General features: G+C 32.0%; 2 protein-coding genes and 1 long non-coding RNA gene across 4 annotated transcripts in view; 2 read left to right on the forward strand and 1 right to left on the reverse strand.

Annotated features, from left to right (window-relative positions):
- Positions 1-5,036: 5,036 nt before the first annotated feature.
- On the forward strand, positions 5,037-11,343 carry LOC139517332 (coiled-coil domain-containing protein 97-like). Of its 2 annotated transcripts, none has more exons than XM_071308266.1 (5): positions 5,037-5,174; positions 7,693-8,331; positions 9,106-9,145; positions 9,382-9,517; positions 11,015-11,343. In XM_071308266.1, exons 2-5 carry the CDS (start codon positions 7,729-7,731, stop codon positions 11,325-11,327), a joined length of 1,092 nt encoding a protein of 363 aa, XP_071164367.1. In that variant the 5' UTR covers positions 5,037-5,174; positions 7,693-7,728; the 3' UTR covers positions 11,328-11,343. The 2 variants fall into 2 exon arrangements, with proteins under 2 accessions (XP_071164367.1, XP_071164368.1); XM_071308267.1 differs by having other exon boundaries at positions 5,113-5,174; positions 7,727-8,331.
- A 4,960-nt stretch (positions 11,344-16,303) lies between these two features.
- LOC139517336 (uncharacterized) lies at positions 16,304-20,633 on the reverse strand. Its single transcript, XR_011663132.1, has 2 exons — positions 20,489-20,633; positions 16,304-16,825 (listed from the first exon to the last, which is right to left on the reverse strand). It is a non-coding gene; the product is annotated as an uncharacterized lncRNA (long non-coding RNA).
- Positions 20,634-20,799: 166 nt separating this feature from the next.
- Positions 20,800-21,818, forward strand: part of LOC139517333 (transcription factor IIIB 90 kDa subunit-like) — a 41,225-nt gene continuing 40,206 nt past the window's right edge. The window contains exon 1 of the mRNA XM_071308268.1: positions 20,800-20,869. The gene's annotated coding sequence lies outside the window, so the exon portion shown is untranslated. The remainder of the gene's footprint in view (positions 20,870-21,818) is intronic.

Consider the following 21,818-nt stretch of genomic DNA (forward strand, 5'->3'; position numbering starts at 1 on the left):
AATGTTTGCACATCATATAAGTATATTTGCACATCATATAAGTTTATTTGCACATCATATGAGTATATATGCACATCATATAAGTATGTTTGCACATACTATAATGATGTTTGCACATCATATAAGGATATTTGCACATCATATAAGGATATTTGCACATCATATAAAGGTGTTTGCACATCATATAATGACAAGTGCACATCATATAAAGGTAAAAGCACAGCATATAAAGGTAAATGCACATCATATAAAGGTAAATGCACATCATATAAAGGTAAATGCACATCATATAATGAAAATGGTCATAACAAGACAGTGTTGGCGTTCCATATGTCTTGCATAACTTCCTGGTTACATACACAATAATAGACCATATTATAGTCATTAAATGCCGGTTAAGGCATGATCAAATACCGACAATGAAATAGACAATTGTATAAATATAAGGGAGAGACAGTGATTTGCATAAGGAAATTTTATCAAAATAAGTAAATAATAATGATAAAAAATATTAGTGTAATCTTAAATGTTATTGATGTGCATGTACAAAACAAATAAACATACTTAAAATGAAGAAAGACGTTCTAAATGAGAGACAATCTTAATAGGTTCAACTAACTATAAAACCAGGTTTACTCCACCATTTTCTACAAAGGGAAATACCTGTACCACGTCAGGAATAATTACAGTTGTTTTTCATTAATGTGTATAATTATGAGCTTTCAATTTTGCCTTTTTATAAGAAATTTCCTTTTTGAATTATCCTTTGAGTACGGTATTCTTGTCATTTGACTTTTGCAGTCGGATTTTTATACTAACTGGCGAACTGTGTCTTAACAGTGAGGTCGTAACGTATTACCACTGATTCACTGAATGCAATTTAATGCAATTCAAATTTGTGATTTGTTTTTTATTTAAATGTGGATTTACAGGCATAGTTTATAGTTCTCTCAATAAGGCTATGGTTGGACAGACTGAAAACTCGTTGATTATGAATTATAGTTCCATCTTGAATTTATTCCCTGTTGCAAGACTGTCAAACGTGTTGCGTTCCTTCAGTCAACAAATGGAAGTTTTAACGACCTTGACTGGCTAAACAGCCCTTGCACGGTCGGTTCCTTCAGTATTATACTCACGTGATTATACTGCGCGTCCTTTTAAGGTAGATGCATGGTATACCGCCATCTTGGATTGTACAAGCAAAGTATGAAATCGGTCTAGTTATTTGCCCAAATCTGCAAATTTTGAGTCAGATTTGCAATTTAATGATAAGACTGTTTATTTGTATAAAGAAAACTTGTTAATTTATTGTATTATTTAAAATATTTAAACACAATTAATATCAAATTTTTTTGATTTTTTTAATATTTTTTGTTCAAATTTTTAAGGGGAGATAACTCTTTTAGTACAAAATTTATACTGGGCTAATAGGGAAATTTATAGTTTTTTACTTGTAGCAAGAAAACAGTTTCGGTGACACCATGTTTTCTTTTTATTTTCTTTAAACATGTTATGAAACCTATCTTCTCACAATTTATTTCAAAATCTTATCTCATAGAATTTTTTTTATGCACACTAATGTGTTTTTTCATGAACAAACTATTACCAAATTTAGACAATTTTCAACTACTCATAGCTTGAAAAATAGCACGGTGACCAATACTTTTTATAATATTTTTGAAAAAAGCATAGTAAAATCTTCATTTTGGCAAATTATAAGAAAATTCTGTTTCAAAAAATATATACTTATAAGGCAAACTATTTTTAAAAGAATCAATTCGAATATCATACCTTGGCAATCTATGTAAAATGACAACTTTTGAGATCGAAATTACTCCACTGATCTAAGCTACTACCATAAAGCAGTAAACGGCGGGTTAGTCGGGCTTATTGTGTCCTTGTACTTTCCTTAAATTAGACAGTTATCGCCAGTAGAGGCTATCTTAAAATTAATTTTTAAAAAGAAATAGTTTGCATGAAGAAATGTCATCCTGCACGTGGACACTTGAATCAAACTACGATTCGATCGCTTTTGTTGTACATCCTAAATGATATGTGTGCTTTGCAAAGAAGCACATTTCAAATATTAGCCGGCTGGACTCGGCGAAACCTCTGCAATTAGTTCAAAGGATTGCAGAAACAAGCATATACAAAGAACTTGTCCGATCACTGATAGAATACTCATCAAAAGTATGGGATCCTTATTACAACAAGGACATAAACGCATTAGAACCAACCAGAGACAACCAGTGCCATTTATTAGCGGCGATTATACCAGATGAAGGAAATAGATGAAATGGAATTTCAAATTGTTGTTACTAGATGTCCACATTTGACCGGGGAGCTGGTACCAGCAATTCAACAAGACACGGTACTCAACGAGTAGAAAACAAACACAATTTAAAAAAAATAGAGCAACATAGTTTATTATTGCAAATAAGTGGCTCGACTGGCAAGTTGTTATAATTCCAGTTTGTATTGTTGGCTAATAATGTTAGAGCCTCTTTCCGTTACCATTGATGACATGTCCTTCAACTTCTTTTTCTTTTTCAGAATCAGGATTGTTAGAAACCCCCACCCCTCCACACCCATTCTCTACGTGCGTTTTAAAGAAATAAACCTGCAGTTCGGTGATTGTCGTTGGTTCATGTCCGACATGTTTGCTTGTGTAAATTGTTTTATAATAAATTAGGTCGTTAGTTATCTCGTATTCAATGTATCACTTTTTCATCACGGTCCGATATTTATAGCCGACTATACAGTATATCATTGAAGTATTTTTCCTCATTGCTGAAGGGCGTACAGTTGTCAATATTTGTTTACATTTAACTCTTGTGTAAGTTGTGTAAAGTTGTCTCTTTGGCAATCATGCTTACTTTTTTTTTATGTAAATAAGATATATAATTTATAAATCAATCACATAATGATATCGTGTACAAAGGCAATACGATATCTAATATTCTTTATAATATATGCAAGATATCCTATATCAAACTCATCATGGATACCTGGATTGAAATTTAGTATCATAGTATTTTTAAACTTGAAATATCTCGAAAAAAGATATAACTCATGATGATACCTTAAAAGTATACAAGATATCTTAGTTAGTTTGATCGATATCTTATTAATTGTATCATGATCTATCATCAGATATATATAATTCAGTTTTAATGATTTCTTATTATATAAAAGTTACCAGAGACATACTAAGACACTTTATAAACTATAAGATACCTATATCTATTAAAAATAATTGAAGATTGGAAAAAGGCTTTAGATCAGAATAAATATGTAGCAGCTATATTAATGGACTTGTCCAAGGCTTTTGACTGCCTACCCCATGACCTCCTCCTACTAAAATTAAAATCCTATGGGGTTTCCGCCTCATCTCTAAAACTTTTGGAAAGCTATTTAACTAATAGAAAACAGTGTGTTAAAGTAGGTACAAATTCAAGCTATTGGCAAACAATGTTTAAAGGGGTGCCACAAGGGTCAATATTAGGGCCAACATTATTTAATATTTTTTTAAATGACATTTTCTATTTTATTCATAAAAGTGAACTCTATAATTATGCAGATGACAACACCCTTTCGTACGCAGATAACGATTTAGATAAATTAATTAAAACTTTAGAAGATGAAAGTAAAATTTTGATAAACTGATTCTCAATAAATAAAATGAAAGCAAATCCAGAAAAATTTCAAGCAATAACTGTAGGTAAAAAAACTAAAGACAAAAACCTAAAATTTAAATTAGAAGGTAATGAAATAGAGTGTGAAGATAACGTTAAACTTCTAGATGTAACAATAGATTTTAAACTAAATTTCAATGAACATGTCTCTATAATATGTAAAAAAGCATCCAAACAATTAAATGTATTAAAAGGAATAGGTAAACACCTGACTAAACTCGGAAAATTAACAATTTATTATTCTTTCATAATGTCCAACTTTAACTACTGCCCACTTTTGTGGGGAGGTAAATGCAAAAAAGATAGAGAAAATTCAAGAGAGAGCACTAAGGTTCATCTATGAAGACCATTCAGCAAATTATGAAGACCTACTCTGCAAATCAAAATTACCATCTTTAAAAATAAGAAGAATGCGATCTTTGGCGATTGAAGTTTTCAAAATTATAAATAAAGATTGTCCTGTATATCTCCATGATTTGATTCACTTAAAGGAAAACACTTACTCTTTCAGATACCAGAATACAGCAGATCTACCACATGTAAGAACAACTACATATGGCCTACAATCCTTCAGGTATGCGGGTGCTAGGGTTTGGAATGAGCTGCCAGATGAGCTTCGAAAGCAATCATCTTTAAATCAATTCAAGAACTTGATAAATGCTTGGTCTGGCAGCTCATGCCAATGCTTTGCCTGCAAAACCACTTAATCTATGTTCATTATTTTTTTGGTTTGTTGCTTTATTTTTAGCATGGCAAATTTATTTTATTATCTTTACTATAGTGCTTCTGCTGCTTTGTGCTAATTTTGGAAACTTTATGTGCTTTTAATGTGCTTTCTATGTGCAAACCATTTTATGTGTGCTTTTGTTTTTATCTCATAATTGAATGTATCAGTATGTGTTTAACTTATACGATGCTTAAAGAACTTTTGTGCTGCATGGTTATATACTGATATGAACTCTTGCTTTATATGTTTAATGTTGTGTGCATGACTTGATATGTATGTTTTGTTTTACCTGTTGTTATGTCGGTTTTAAAAGCTCTTCAGAGCTTATGTTTGTAATTGCTTGCTTATACCGACTCTAAATAAAGCTTTATGTCTTATGTCTATATAAATCAAGTTAGTTTAGAAAGTTAAAATTACCCCATCATTTTATGAAATGTGATTAGATATCTTATAAAGTAATTAACTTTAAATTAAAAAAGATATACAATAAATAATTCAATAGATCTTACATACTCTTCCCGCATTTTTCAAGCATGGTCGGATCTTTGATAATTTAGATGAGTCTTCCAGATGTTTTTGGATGTTAAATGACACAAGAAAACTCGATATGATCAGATGTTGATACTTTCCGAAGTTATTCTATGCTACACCGTTTTTGAGTCCTTTAGTCCACTAGAGTTATCTCCCATGTTGAAAGGAAAACAATAAATAACTTCTTCAGATTTCAGATTTAAACTGGGTACTCGCCGTAGGTATGTAGTATCAGCGTGATTTTAAAATACATGTACACATTATTTTGTAGGTTTGAACACTCATAAAATAACTTGTATTCCTAATATAATTCTTTAATCATGTTAATGTCCTGTTAATGTCATATAATGCCATATTTACAGAAATTTATTTTCCAACTCCTGTGCCGAGACTAAGGCTAACGCATGTTTTAAAACACTATAAACACAGCTAAATGGTCAGTTACACAGACACAAGTGCATGTGCAGTTCGCAATAGTCCCAGAGGAGGACAGACATACAAATTGTACCTACTTTCACTTTAACATTGGCCTAATCAAAACATTTTTTATAAAGCAAGTATTAATTTCATAGTGACATATGGAGGTCTCACTTATTAATTAGTGAAAAGGTTTGATGATTGATTGGTGTTTTATAATGTCACTGTCAGCACTTTTGGTAATTTCGTAGCTGTCAGTATCTACTGATGGGGGAGTCAGAGTCGGAGTCAGAGTGGTTTGAGAAATTACCACCAATATTCAAGATATTTGACAGGAAAATTTATGGCAATAAATCTAATCAAGGCATTAGGACCAAGAAACAACAAGGAATCATTTGACTATTAACTTTTATTTTTATTAAATGATTGTGTATATAACATTTCTGTTTTATTGTATGCTTATTCTGTTTTTGTCACCATTTTATTGTTCAAAGTTTATATGGCAATAGACATTTGAAATAGTAATTAAGTGTCAAGAAATCTATAATATATTTCCAGATATATTTCAAAATAAAAAAAAAATAGAAACATGCATGAAACTGCTTTCCATAATATAAACTAGTCCAAATAATTATGAAGTCTGGCAAGGCTATTTGGACTTAATATAAACATGCATGTATAATAAAGTCATGTTAGTGGTTTATCTGAAATTTTAACATTTAAGCAAGAAGAAATTATCAAATTATTACAAATAAAACAAATTTGAGATGACTGAAACAACTACATGAACTAAAAGAGTGTCTTTAATTCTGTGGGTGGGAGATACATTTATAATGATTTCATTGTAGTCATTACAGTATTCTATGCATACATTTTAGGGTAAAAAGATTACATGAATTTGAAATGCAGTCAAAACCCTTAGAAAATTAAATAATGTTTGCAAGGTGCAGGAATCTTAATTAGTTATGTATACATGCATGATCTGCTCTTATCTTTATTAAAGTCATCTATAAAAAATAAAAATTTGGAGTTCGCTTCTTTTAACCAGAATTGTATTTGAATCAACTATGACCATGGTGACCAATGCTTTATACAATGCAATATCTAAGTTTATTTCCCACTGATTAATTAAAGCAATCTTTAACATTCAGCGCTTACAAGCATTTTGATTATATACATGTATCTGATCTTGCCACATCTATACTATTAAACGAGAAGACCTCATTTTGGGTGTTGCTTCTCTTCTTTCCACAATAAATTAATCAACACGCCTCTGTGTCCTATAGGTACAGTGCATAGTCGCATTTGTCATCCATTCATATGATTATTCAGATTGAGTTATTTTGGGAGAAAATCGAGAAAAAGGGCATCTGGATATTGTCCCGTCATTGGACAAAATTTTAAGTCAGATTATACTTCCGGTTTGCGTTTTTCTGTATACTTTGAACATACATATACTACGAATAAAGTGTATTTTCAGAATTCTATCTGCTATCATTTTCAAGTTTACTATCCACATGGTCACAGAGTTTATTAAATAGAGAGGGTCTGTATACTATATCAATGACCACCATGGATTGATTAGAAAACTTAGAATTGAAAGTAAATACACTTTATTTATATAGTGAATGTTCATAATATACAGATAAGCGCTAAAATTATTCATGTGCACTTTTTACCTTTTCTGAAATTCTCCAGTCATTAAATCTTTTACAAAATTCATTGATTACAAAAAAAAAGAAGATGTGGTATGATTGCCATGTTGACAACTCTCCACAAGAGACCAAAATGACACAGAAATTCACAACTATAGGTCATCGTATGGCCTTCTACAACGAGCAAAGACCATACCGCATACTCAGCTTTAAAAGGCACTGAAATGAAAATGTAAAACAATTCAAACGAGAAAACTAGCGGCCTTATTTATGTACAAAAAATGAATGAAAAACAAATATGTAACGCATAAACAAACGACAACCACTGAAGTACAGGCTCCTTACTTAAATGTTCAAAACATACTAAATGTATATTCAAATTGAAATTGATAGAAAACCACACATTTGGAATTTTGGAAATAAAGGAGGAGGGATTAAAAAAAACATTTTCCTGTCCCCAATAACCTATGATTTATAATAATTTTGCTGAAATTCTCCAGTCATTCAATATTTCACAAAATTTTTCCAACAACACTTTACATACTTTAAACTACGCTCTGAATGCCCGCGATTTCGCGGGTGTGTTCTAGTTTTATTTATATTATTATGATCTATTATAAATGTGAAACTAATTACTTGATTAAAACTTGCTTTATTGTTGTTTCAGATATACATATACATGTACTTCTTGTATATTTAAGTGATGGCTCATGATTCACAACCAAGTGAAAACTGTATACAAGAGATATCCAGGGTATCATTGAATGATACATACATGTATGATCAAAAGGGTTCTGCACATGAAAAAATGCTACAAAAACTTATCCAAACTGATGCTTTTTTCAAACATCAGCAAATAGGAGAACCTGATCTTTGTGAAGAAGAAAAATATAAAATTGCAGATGAAATTCTTGCCAAAAGTAAGACAAAATTTCTTGAAAGATATTGGAAATATCTTGGGATAGAAGATGTGGTATGTTTTGAAAACTGCTCGAGTGAATATGAAATTGACTTTTACTTGAAACAAATAAAAAAATCTAAAACTACCAACTTTGATAAAAATAGAACTAAAAATAGAAGATTGAAGGCAATGCAGCAATTGATATCTGAAGGAGAGTATTTTAGTGAAGAGGAAATGAAATATCGAGACCCATTCCTTTATGAACAACTGGTGGGACAATATTTGGATGATGATGAAATCAATGATAAGGTTGACAAAACTGATTTAAGATTTTCTACAGTTCTGTTTAAACATATTGACATACTACATGAGCATGAAGCCTATAAGGACCAAAAGGATACTGAGGTTTGTTTAAGCTAAATATTAAAATACAAATCACATCAAGATGAGACAAACAGATCTTAAACTTATGGATGTTGACATACTTGTAATTTTACAATGCCTGTTCATTTGAAAGTTATAATGCTCCGTAGTGACATGTTTAAAACACATTCAGTATTCTACTGTAAAGGTATAATTTGTATACTTGGAGACTTGTAGAAAAAATATTTTAAGTTATGTAAGTGTAATATTTTTACTGTTTCATTAATGCTAGATTTGAAGAGACCCTTCCCTTTTTTCATCAAAAAGTAAAGGCATCACATCAAAATTTATCCAATTCTTGAAGGAATTAATTAGCTGTCAAGGACATAACCATGTATGGGTGGCAATCCTTTTCTAATTTAAATAGTGATTTGTATTTGTACTTGGTGTGTTTCCTTTGTCCATCAACACTATCAATGACCAGTCAAGCACATTACACACATATACTGGGTCAACTGTAGCCAGGTGGCTCATTATTTTGAATAATTATCGTTGCTAACTACAGATGATGATTTGAAGGACTCACCATTCCATTTGCTCATTGGTAATTTTTAGTTAAAAGATAAACCACCTTTTAGTTAATATAAATTCATAGAAAATTTGTGTTAAGATAAAATATATTTACATACACTTACATAGGCCATACAATTGCCTTATTATAATCGCTTATATATACTTCATTTGAACTTTGGTGAATCGTTGTTACACTGTCAATGCAATCATACGGCATTTCATTATTTTCTATATGTATTTCAGGATGGTCAAATGGAGGAAGGAGAAAGTAGTGAAGATGAAGGTAGTTTTAACAATTAACGTATCAAAATTGAAATGAAATAAATTATCTAAAAATTAGATAGACTAAACACATTTATGCATTTTTTAGGTAAAAACCTTAAATGACTTACAACTTTGTCTTAGTCATCTGCAAAGAATTACAAGCAGATAACCATTATCAAAATATCTTTTTCCATCAACATTTACAACTTCTCTTATTACTTTGAATTTTAATTGGAAAGTGTTGTTTTTTTCAAGAATCTGAAATGGAAGATGAAATGGAAGACCAAAAAAAGAGTATACCTGATGAACAGAAAGCTCAATTTAGACAAGAATTTCTAACAATAATGCAGGAGAGATTTATGTCTGGTCAGGATGAACATTTTGATTATAGGTAAATAGGCAATTGTGTCATTTTCACACTTTGCATAAAGTATTGATGCATTCAAATTGGTTATTGATGAATGGATTTTAATTTAGTACATGTACCAGAACTAAAGAAGATTTGAAAATTCAGTTTCTATTCTACTTTTTTCTGCAGTCAGACTAATCTTATTATGTAATCTTCAATTTATAAGGGGAAAAACAATTTGGAGTTATAGGAGACAGAAATTTTCTGAACTTCAAAACTAAAAGATCCATTAGAAGTTGAGCAACAAACTCTGATCAAGAGAGGCCTATGGAAGTTGCATGAATTCCTCAAACAAAACGAGAGGTGTGTCCACACTCCCCAGAATAAGCATAACCTACTATGCATGCAAATCCACTTGGTCAAAGATATCATAAATCATTTTCATTCAGAATAAGTCACAATCAGTTTTTTTTCAAGGAGACTTGGTCTAAAGATCAATGTTAAAAACAAAAACATTTCTCATGAATTGAGGCACAGACACTTTGTATTAGTCAACTAATTAATGGTTGTGAACTTAAAACTTGTACATGTATAATTCAGATTGTAGTCATTCTTCCTACTTGTATTGGAAGGAAATGAAGTAAATTGTAAAGTGAACTAAAGACTTGTAAAATATTAGTATGTGTATACATGTACGTAAGGGCCAAGCAATTGGGAGTTGGTGTGTTACTACTGAGAAATGGAGAGTTAACAAAAGTATACCTGAAAGTGCTTATTTGTGTATACAGAATCGTTAGGTTACTACAACAATGGATTAACATGAAGGCAGCCATTTAAGGAAGATAGCATGGCTAATCCTGATTGGTTTTTGTGTACACCCAATTTTATGGGCTCTTCATATTCCAAAGGCAAAATAATATTTTTTACTATGACATAAGGAAACCATGAAGTCTTTCCTGTACTGTGACCAGGCATGAAAATTTATAAGCAGGGATAATAAGTAAAAATTGCCTTAAGAAAAGTATCAACATATATTTTTTGGACTGAAAAATATCTAGCAGAATTTTTTCTTGTGTTATTAAAACAATATTCAGTTCTGAAATTCATCTTCCTAAAGCCTGTATCTTGAAAATGCTATAACAGTTGCCTATGGGAAAAGCAGTTGTAGTTTGTAATGTATAATTTTTTGTTAGCAGAATAAAACTGTAATAAAAGTTTCAGAGTTAAGTGGTACGTCCTTTTTCACTTAACTAGTACACATTTTTGTTTGATGCCCACCTAGGGGTGTGGGATTTTCTTACTGTGTTTAAAACCCATTGGTGACATAGGGCTGCTTTCTGCTCTAGTCAGGTTTTTGTCTTTCACACATTCCCTATTTCCATCCTCATTTCTATCAAAATGTGTTTCAATTTGTTTAATATGTACCTCAAAAATTAACAGTTCAGAAGTTAGCTTTTCTGAAAAGAAGCCAAGTAATTTTGAAATGTTTTTCTTTATTTACTTCCAAAAAAACTTTTTAGAATTCTTTTCATATTGTAGTGAAGTTGATGATAATACAGAATATGATGATCTGGATATTCTTCAAAAAGATGAAGAGGAAAAATATTTTGATGATGATGCTGGTGATGACAGAAATTTAGACAATGATGAATGTAATGATATAGATGTGGAGAACGATAATATGGATTGCAGCATTCATAATGAACACTGTGTCAAAGATTCAGGAAAACTTCAACATTACAACAAAACTATAAATAATATCAATAGTGTTTCTTTAACTTTGAATAGTCATTCAAGTGAAAATGAGTCTGATATTGACAGTATCAAAGAACATAGCTGTGAAAAAAGCTAATAAAAAATGTGAAACTTATCTTATCTTTTCTTTCTATTTCTTTCTATTCTTTCATTTCAATAAAAACAAACATGAGCAATACATGGACATTAATTTAGAATATTTAAAGATTTTGGTATAAGTTGTAATTCTTTGATAATTTGTATTTATCCACTGCTTTTCTAAATTCTTTGCAATTAAGAGCTTGATGTGTTATAAAGGCATAAATTGTCTACTGCTGAAATAAGACTCATACAGTCACTCTTAATGACATCTTTTTTAAAATGTTTAATATTTGATTGTCATATAAAACAATCAATATCAAGCAATAAAAATATGAATTATGAGACTAAATAGTCATGTCTCTCCATAAAACTCAACTTGTAATTGCTATCAAGGAATTAAAAAATGTGTGATCCTTCATTCTTTTCATACAATTCACAAGACAATTTATTCCTAATAAAACTGAGAATGGAAATGGCGAATGTGTCAACAAGACAACCTGAACAAAGAGCAGGAAACTGTCCAATAAAATTGAGAATGGAAATGGGGAATGTGTCAAAGAGACAACAACCCGACCATAGAAAAAAACAACAGCAGAAGGTCACCAACAGGTCTTCAATGTAGCGAGAAATTCCAGCACCCAGAGGCGTCCTTCAACTGGCCCCTAAACAATTATATACTAGTTCAGTGATAATGAACACCATACTAATTTCCATATTGTACACAAGAAACTAAAATTAAAATAATACAAGACTAACAAAGGCCAGAGGCTCCTGACTTGGGACAGGTGCAAAAATGCGGCGGGGTTAAACATGTTTATGAGATCTCAACCCTCCCCCTATAACAATTAGCACATTAAAATTCAGTTCAAGAGAAGTCCGAGTCTGATGTCAGAAGATGTAACCAAAGAAAATAAACAAAATGACAATAATACATAAATAACAACAGACTACTAGCAGTTAACTGACATGCCAGCTCCAGACTTCAATTAAACTGACTGAAAGATTATGATTTCATCATATGAACATCAGGCACAATCCTTCCCGTTAGGGGTTTAGTATCATACCATCATAACATATATGAGAAGAACATAACCCGTGTCATGCCAACAACTGGTTTTTGAATAAATGTTTTTAGTTCCGATGCAAAGACCCTATAAGTGAATCAATATTAACGCCAAAATATGCAATCTTTAATGACCTGACAACAGTATCGTAACTATATCCCTTCTTAATAAGTCTATTCAAAGGTTTTGTTAGTTTTTGAGGTGACTACTGACACCTTTGTGCTTTATAAAGAATATTTCCATAAAAAATTGGATGTGAAATACCTGAACGTATAAGAAGTCTGCATCTTGAGCTATATTTACGAATGATGTCCTTATACCGATGATAAAATTTAATAAATGTTTTGACTAGTTTGTGATATCGAAAACCCTGGTGTAATAATTTTTCAGTAATACATAAATTTCTCTCGTTAAAATCTAAAACATTGTTACATACACAAGCGAATCGTACAAGTTGAGATATATAAACACTGTAAGATGGTGACAAGGGAACGTCACCATCTAAAAATGGATAATTAACGATAGGAAATGAAAAATCATCTCTTTTATCATAAATTTTAGTATTCAGCTTTCCGTTAGTGATATAGATATCAAGATCTAGAAAAGGGCAGTGGTCATTGTTAGTATTAGCTTTATTTAAAGTAAGTTCAACAGGATAAATTTCTTTAATATACATACTGAAGTCATCATTATTGAGAGTCAAAATATCATCCAAATATCTAAAAGTATTATTAAATTTGTTTATCAGATGTTGTTTCGATGGGTCTTTGCTTATTTTTGTCATAAATTGTAACTCATAGCAATACAAAAACAGGTCCGCAATAAGTGGTGCACAGTTAGTCCCCATTGGAATCCCGATAATCTGACGATATACGGAATCCCCAAAGCGAACAAAAATGTTATCTAGTAAAAATTCAAGGGCATATATAGTATCAAAGCATGCCACCAATGAGCCTTAACACAATGAGAAAATCCAGCACCTGGAGGCAAACTTTAGCTGGCTCCTAAACAAAATGGGTACTAGTTCAGTGAAAAAGGACGTCACACTAAACCCCTGAAAACATAAACTAGAGGATCTCAAGAGCCTGTATCGCTCACCTGACTCTACCTGGGTTTTTGAAATCATATAAAAAAAGATAAAATTTGACTACAACACTTGGCCAGCACCTCATTTATGCTATGTTTGGTTTCATTCAATTAAGTGGTTCTCTTAAAGATGAAATTTGTATGTATTTCCCATAGGGTCCTATGTTAAACTAAGTCCCCCGCTGGCGGCCATCTTGGATGATGGATCGGCTACAAAGTAACAACACTTGGTCAACACCTCATAAGGAACATTCATGCCATGTTTAGTTTCATTCCATTCAGTGGTTCTCTAGCTAAAAGAAGTCATTTATATGCACTTCCCATAGGGTCCTATGTTAAACTAAGTCCCCTGCTGGCGACCATTTTGGATGATGGATCAGCTACAATGTAACAACACTTGGTCAGTATCTCATAAGGAACATTTATGATATGTTTGACTTCATTCCATTCAGTGGTTCTCTAAAAGATGTCATTTGTATGTATTTCCCATAGGGTCCTATGTTAAACTTAGTCCCCCGCTGGCGGCCATCTTTGATGATGGATCGGCTACAAAGTAACAACACTTGGTCAGCATCTCATCAGGAACATTCATACTAGGTTTGGTTTCATTCCATTTAGTGGTTCTCTAAAAGAAGTCATTTGTATGTATTTCCGATAGGGTCCTATGTTAAACTAAGTCCCCCGCTGGCGGCCATCTTGGATGATGGATGATGGATCGGCTACAAAGTAACAAAATTTGGTCAACACCTCATAAGGAACATTCATACCATGTTTGGTTTCATTCCATTCAGTGGTTCTCTAGAAGAAGTTCAAAATGTAAAAAGTTAACGACGACAGACGACGGACGCCAACTGGTGAGAAAAGCTCACTTGGCCCTTCGGGCCAGGTGAGCTAAAAATGAACTAAAATTCAAAAAAAAAGAAACAAGGCTAACAAAGGCAAAAGGCTCCTGATCAATACTTGGTACATGCGCAAAAATGCAGTGGGGTTCAACATGGTTTATGAGATCTGATCCTCCTCTATACTTCTAGCCAATGTTGAAAGAACAAACAGACAGCTTTGTGCACAGTAAAACTCAGTTTAAAAGAAGTCAAGAGTAAAAGTGTTAAAGAAGACTGCTTATAACTTCTTAACACTTGACCAGTTGCAAGTGTACTGTGACGTTTAGTCTGGGGAAAGTAGTGAATTAGGGCATTGAACTAGCTTTCAGCATGTTCAGTAACTGTCAGTACTCTTAATTGGGTATGTTTTTGTCTTTTTTCCTTATTATTTCCCACTCTTTAGTGCAGGGTTAACTGCTTTTAAAATCTCTGCTCATTTGTCCTTCACATGATATTGTTGTCACATTCTAAATAGGAACTAATTAATCAGAGCTTCCTGAAATTTGGTTTCAAGCTTCATGCGAGAATGCTATAGCCTTTGATGTGTTTTCACATTTATTGCTCTTCCTATTCCTGTTTACCTACCAGTAGTTTATGTATATTCTTTCATACACATGTGATGGTCATTTATGTATCATATGTGTCTGTTCTGAGTTGGGAGCCTGTTATTCAGTGGTTGTAGTTTGTTGATGTATATATGTGTTTTGAACATAAACGAGGCTGTATGGTTCCTTATTTTAATGGACGGAGACGACAGACGCCAAGTGATGAGAAAAGCTCACTTGGCCCTTTGGGCTAGGTGAGCTAAAAATTAACAGAAACTACCAAAGACCTTCCATCAACAACATTCTCCACATATTACTAGTAATTGATGAATGCTGAAACTGCAAATACTATCTGCAAATTATGATAATATGTTAACATATGCTTTATGTGACACAATAATACATTGCTTAGTACTAGCCCTGATTTAAATATCTTATTTTTATTTTCAAGTCTATTATAAGTTCAACTTCAAAGGTGGTCATGTGGTAGCTTGTTCACCTCAAGGGCGAAAAAAATGTTGTGGGTTCAATCCCTGGCTGGGTCAAATCATTGACTTTAAAATTGGTATTTGCTGTTTCTCTGCAAAGCACCCAGCATTAGGGAGAAAGAGCAAAGACTGGTTGGCTAGTGAACTAGCACTTTAAAAAAATAATTCTGCTCAACATGCCGGTCTATTACATAACATAAACATGTTCTTGTCCTGAATATGCACATTAATTTGTCCCCAAACATAAAGCAGCCATCAATCATTATCATCAAAGGGTTACAGGGCTGAATATATACGGCAATCTGCATATTGGTGGTCTAGCAGTCCACTTATATTGACAAGGCTGAAGGGGCTTCCATTTGGCTTTGTGAGATTTTTAAATATGCAACCAGGGTAGTTGGAAATTCCCCGAATGTGAAAGTTTCATCTTTTGCCTCCTGTACTTTGAGAATCATGCCAAGCTCAAAATAAGCACAAGAAAGAACCCCTGCAAAAACCATAGGTAACCAGTAGGAAGCCCAAAGTTTTTAGACTTTGGAAACATATTACCCTATTTCTTAAGTCATCTAAAATTCCTGCCTTCTTTTGTTTATTCTAAAATTGAAAATGAATATGGAAATGGGGAATCTTCAACATTTTTTAGACAATATTTCAATAAATTTGTTTTCATCCTGATTATGCATATAAATAATCTGAGTAGATTTACACTTTTTATGTATCTTGGTTAGTTAAGACACTGATACGTTTTGGAGGGTACCTGGAGGCAATTTACATATCAATTGGCAAATTCCTTTTGAACAGACATTTGTTAAAAAGTCAAAAATTGACTTAAAAATATGCCATGGGAGAGTTGATGACAACAACTTACTCAGATAACTCTGTGGTTTTTTTTTCTTCATTACAGCTGACTTTAAATAATAAAACAAAATGTTTATGAATATGTTTACTGAGTACTAGTTGGAATACAGCTTTAACATGCTTAACATGATTACATCATCTGCTCATTGTATGGTATATTATCTAAAGCTGAAAATATACAAACTATATAATCATTGAAATATCACGATGCTGTAGATACTAATTCATTAAACTGCTTAACAAAGTCTGGGCTAACTTCTTGAAGTTTGATTATCAAATTATTTCTATCACTTTCTGTCCAAGATTCAAACCACTGTGTAAAGAGTTTAAGCTGGCACTGAAAAATACTTGGTGGGCGATCATTCACTTTAAGCTGATGCATTGAATCAAATAACGTATCTATAGACACTGGGTTTGCCTTGTCAACTAAATCTTTTAAGAAGTCTCCTTTCTGCATCCCACTCCATCCCCTGAACCAATGAATAACACATTCTATCTCCGTTTCTGTATTTGAAATTGACATCTTTCTGTTTAGATTGATCTTATTTTATGACTTTCTTTGGGTGTACATCATGAACACTCTTCTTCTATCCTGAAAATAGTGACAATGTAAAATGATTCTAAAATAGAGAACTGTAAGCATATACTGTACTGTTAGAAACCATTAATTGAAATACAATGTTGTAAAACAAGAAATAAAAGTTCAGTTTTTATTACTACAAAAGATGAACTAGATTTAAAGTAATACAAACATTAAAATCTCAATTTCATACACTTTTGGTTTCCAGACAATACTTTGAGTACAATAAACTCATCATAGATACCAAGAATGAAATTTTGTATTTGTGCCAGAGGCAGGTTTCGTCTACAAAACTAAGATTGATCAGTGACGCTCGAATCAAAAAAAAAAAGAAGGCAAAATAAAGTACAAAGTTGTAGAGCACTGCACGTTGTGCAAAATTGTCAGGAAAACAGAATTTTGAGTGATAGAAAAAAAAAATGAAGCTATAGAATAGACCACTTTCGAGTTCATGCGCGCCGTTATGACGTCATTTACCAGATAGAGGGGATCGCCTGTATCCATGCACTATTTACGTTCATCAAGCGTCTTAGTGATCAACATTGTGTAGGATAAACTAGAAATAATGCTTGTTCTGTAGGTACTTTATGACAATGCCCTAATGACAGAAGTGCTAATTGTCAATTTTGAGATTTCAATTTGCTGAAAAATTCGTACAATATAGATTAAAAGTTTTCCAACCACTCGCTCAACATTGAAATGGAAGTGAAGACGCCCCTAAACGCACAAATGACGTTCACTAAAACCAGAGTTTTTGACGGAAATGCATCGAACTCGAAAGTTGTCTATTGAAAGGCAAGATATGACATGTATGAGAAGATAACTCTTTGGGTTTGTGTTGCTTATAAAAAAGAAGATGTGGTATGATTGCCAATGAGATAACTCTCCACAAGAGACCAAATGACACAGAAATTAATAACTATAGGTCACTGTACAGCCTTCAATTTAGTCTTTAGTTTTCTATATTGTGTTTTGTGTACTCATTATTGTTTGTCTGGTTGTCTTTTTCTTTTTAAGCCATGGTGTTATGAGTTTATTTTCAGTCTATGAGTTTGAATGTCCGTCTGGTATCTTTCGTCCCTCTCTTACAAGGGTCTTTAAAAATATATAACAAAAGTAAGAGTCACATGTACAGGAATCTTGTTTCTTGCTACAAAACAAAATAAGTAAATGCATAAAACATAATCATTTCAGTACATCATCTCTACATGTATAAAAGTTTCATTATCTCAGTTATCTCCCCTTATAGAGTCAGGGATGCTACTTAAACAAGTGATTTCATTATCACCTGTTTTAGTGATTTTTTATATTCCAACTATCACCTATTTAAGTGATTTTGGTGTTTTCTTTGATCTTCAAATGCTAATTTCATTGATTTTCCATATTTTCACAAACTAATTTTCTATAATTTTCCTACATAAATCAATTATCCCTTTATCTTTGGATATCAATTTCACCAGTGCGCTTGGGCAGTAAGTTAGTGCACTAAAGCTTTTAAAAGTAACCTTGGGAATTGTTCTGTAATCAAATATTCATTAACTACTCTTACTATCAGACAAAGGTCAACAATATTGGTTAATCTGATTGATTTTCTTTAAAATTAAAATGATTCATTTTAAGGTTATGTCCTGTTCTACAAATTATTCCAGTTTTTGTATATTCAAATAAACTGTAAAAACTGGCAGGCTTATTAAGCAAATGACAATTTCTGCATGTACATAGTTTTTTCAATGGAATTTTGGTGTTTTTACCAATAAAAAATTCAAGCATGTGGGAAAAATATCCCAAAAAAGTTATAAACACTTATTGAAGTGATTAAATTTCAACTTCTCAAATTACTTGTTTCAGTGATTTTGAAAAGTCTGTGCGAAAATTTTAAATATTTTACAGCCAAAATCACTCAAAGAAGTGATTTTGAAATCACTTGTTTAAGTTCCACCCTGACTGTTATATGGCAAAGATAAAAAAAAATTAATCAAACAAAATATTTTGTATTTGTAAAACAGTACGTACTGTCACAAAAATACAAGATAAAAGGACATAATTTTCTTTACTTAGAAATCATTGTACTAGTATTTGCTGAGGCTCAAACCAAGGAATCCCTACAAAGTAAGCCATGATGTGTAAGCCTGCCACCACATTACATATTGAGCTTAACTCCACTAGGCTGAGACTGACCATCACTAGCATGTAGCTAATGGAGAGTTTTTACATTTCTGCAAGGTATAAAAATGCACCACTAATAATAATAATTATAAATTTGTTATTTTTAGAAGGTAACACAGATAACAAAACAGTTAATCAACCCCATGGCCTTCTTCATCTTCATGAAATATTTATACATACACAAAGACACACAAAACAAAATGCTATAATTACACTACATGTGTACAAGATCACATATATATATATACTAGAAAATGTACATAGAATAGATACATGTAGACCAATACCACTGACATGTAAAAAGTATGACGATAATAAAGTGATAGCATTTTAACTACAACAAGTTCTCTTCTTATATCTTTAAGAGATTAGATTGACAGTTTGCTTTAAAAATATTTACAATTATATTTTCTTTCAAATTTAAAGGCAAAAAGTTTCACAATAAGGTTCCAGAATACTTATAAGTTCTTTTACCATAATTAGATCCATATGATATCATTGAACAAATATATGATTTTGGGTATATTTATCAACCATTGAACAGCTTGATAATAGTTCAGATAAATACCGTATTCAGGTGCTAAATTATTCATACACTTTTATATCATCACTGCTATAAAGTTTTTAATTCTTTTAAAAATGAGGTTGGTAATGGGGTTAACTTCATGACAAATAACAGTAAAAACTCTTGCCTAATGATGTTAACAGTAATTATTGGTGTATGTCAATAAAATGTGTACTATCTTTTAGGCGATAAACATTATAAACAATCCAATGTTTTTGACAAATCACGTTAAATATTTACCAAAAATAATGGTTACAATAACGCTATTTGAAACTAAGTCTGACGATTCACTATAAGGAAATTTTATGGTTGCCAATGATACACCTCTCCACAAGAGACCAAATGACACAGAAATTAACAACTGTAGGTCACCATAGGGCCTTCAACAACGAGCAAAGCTCATACCGCATAGTTAATTTTCTTTTTTTTTTTTATATTGACTGTTACACAGGGTTCTCATTTGGGGGTTCCGATCCCAGATCCCGCTTACTGTTTTGTCAGATTCCTGTATCCCGCTTACACTATGTACGTAAGCAATTCTCATTTTTTTTGTCATTTCCTGGGTCCCGCTAAACCTCATTTCCTGTTTTCACGACACAATAATTTGACTTTCATGTGTCCCGCTTACAAAAAATCGGCAAAATTGAATCCCGCGTCACGCTTAGACCCCAATGAGACCCACTTACACATTTTACACTTTTTAAAAAATTGTAAAAACCAGATATCACTGTGTGATACTTTTAATGTGAATAAAAGTTATAAGGACTGAAAGGGAAAATCAGTAATTGTTGTCTAGGGCCATAACTGTCATTTGAGACATGTAATATATCTGGCTGTGGTTAAAGTCTGTAGATTTAAGATTAGATTTCTATAGGCATGTTTAAATTTTAATAGTCCCTGTTTGGTTTGTTTAGTGTTCCCTTCAATCATGCAATCATGTTTACCTATCTACTTGATTTTTGTATAAAAAAAGAGACATAAAGTTCACTGAAATAAACTTTCATACAGACTGTATTACAGGTATCTGTCTAAGAAGGCAATAAACACCGGTCGGGTACGAATTTTGTTTAGCCTGTCCCATAAAAAATGTGATGCACATCATGCAAAGTTTTACTATTATTTTTTTTAACTGTATTTGAATATAAAAAAATATATATAGTTATAGTGATTTAGTTATGAATAATATAATTTAACGTTTGGCAGATAAATGAAAGGTTTGGTATTCCACATACCTTCTATAAATACATTTCCACGGGGAATATCGCACATGTTTCATCATTCTATGTCAATTTCCGGTCTAAATAATAATGTTGATTTTTGAAATTGTAAGTTGGTAGAGTTCAAAGCATCATACCGAATACGTTTTGCATTCATAATTTTCATTTATATAGTAGACGCTAGACATACATTATTGACTATTGTAAGGTTTTAGGGCGATCTTTCATTCATGGTTTGACAAATATTCAAGGTTCATCAAAACAAATTGTGATACATGTAAATGTACACCTAACAAACTAATCTCACCTGTCCATTTGGCTAAGTTTTAAGGCCTTGCATCCACTAGATATATGAAAGTTAAAATAAATATTGTGTTGTGTTTTTTTTTAATTTATTTATGGGAGAATGGAAATGGGGAATGTGCCAAAGAGACAACAACCCGACCATAGAGCAGACAACAGCAGAAGGTCACCAACAGGTCTTCAATGCAACGCATGTTCACCCTGAGTCCGGTCGCCCACAGAGTCCACCCCCAGGTTTACTTCTCCCTCTTTTTATTGAAAAATTAGGGTATTAAAGTTTAATAAACATATTTAGATACAAATGTATTTTTATGGTAAAATGTATATATATATAATATGAGGCAGGCATTACCTGTAAATGGGGACGAAGTCTGTATGAATTATTTTTTTGTAACTTAATTATTTGTCAAAAAAAAGAAACGGAAATACCGTAACGTTTCCGATTTTGGTTCTGTTGTAAGGGATTTTAGTTGTGACGTTATTTAAATTATGACGTCATATGCAATGTAAACAAAGAAACGCTATCATGATTAGGTAACGTTTTTTTCATATCAAGGAATTATAAAAAATGAAATTGGTATTGCACGTTCCTTCCTATTTTATACTAGACTGATAAATATATATTTTACTCAAAGTTCCATACAAACGAGACCGGAAAAAGGAAGTATATTGTACATTTCTGCGCAGGTCCGGGATTTCAAAACATGACATAAAAAAAATTGAACGATTTTGAGTTCATTAGTACAATGAAAAA

Source organism: Mytilus edulis, chromosome 3, assembly GCF_963676685.1.
Source record: "Mytilus edulis chromosome 3, xbMytEdul2.2, whole genome shotgun sequence".
Taxonomy (NCBI): domain Eukaryota; kingdom Metazoa; phylum Mollusca; class Bivalvia; order Mytilida; family Mytilidae; genus Mytilus; species Mytilus edulis.

Excerpts from the sequence above, each read along its gene's own strand:
- LOC139517332 (XM_071308266.1), top strand. The coding sequence starts at position 7,729 with ATGGCTCATGATTCACAACCAAGTGAAAACTGTATACAAGAGATATCC. Across the intron at positions 8,332-9,105 it reads AGGACCAAAAGGATACTGAG|GATGGTCAAATGGAGGAAGG; the intron begins GTTTGTTTAAGC and ends TATGTATTTCAG. Across the intron at positions 9,146-9,381 it reads AGAAAGTAGTGAAGATGAAG|AATCTGAAATGGAAGATGAA; the intron begins GTAGTTTTAACA and ends GTTTTTTTCAAG.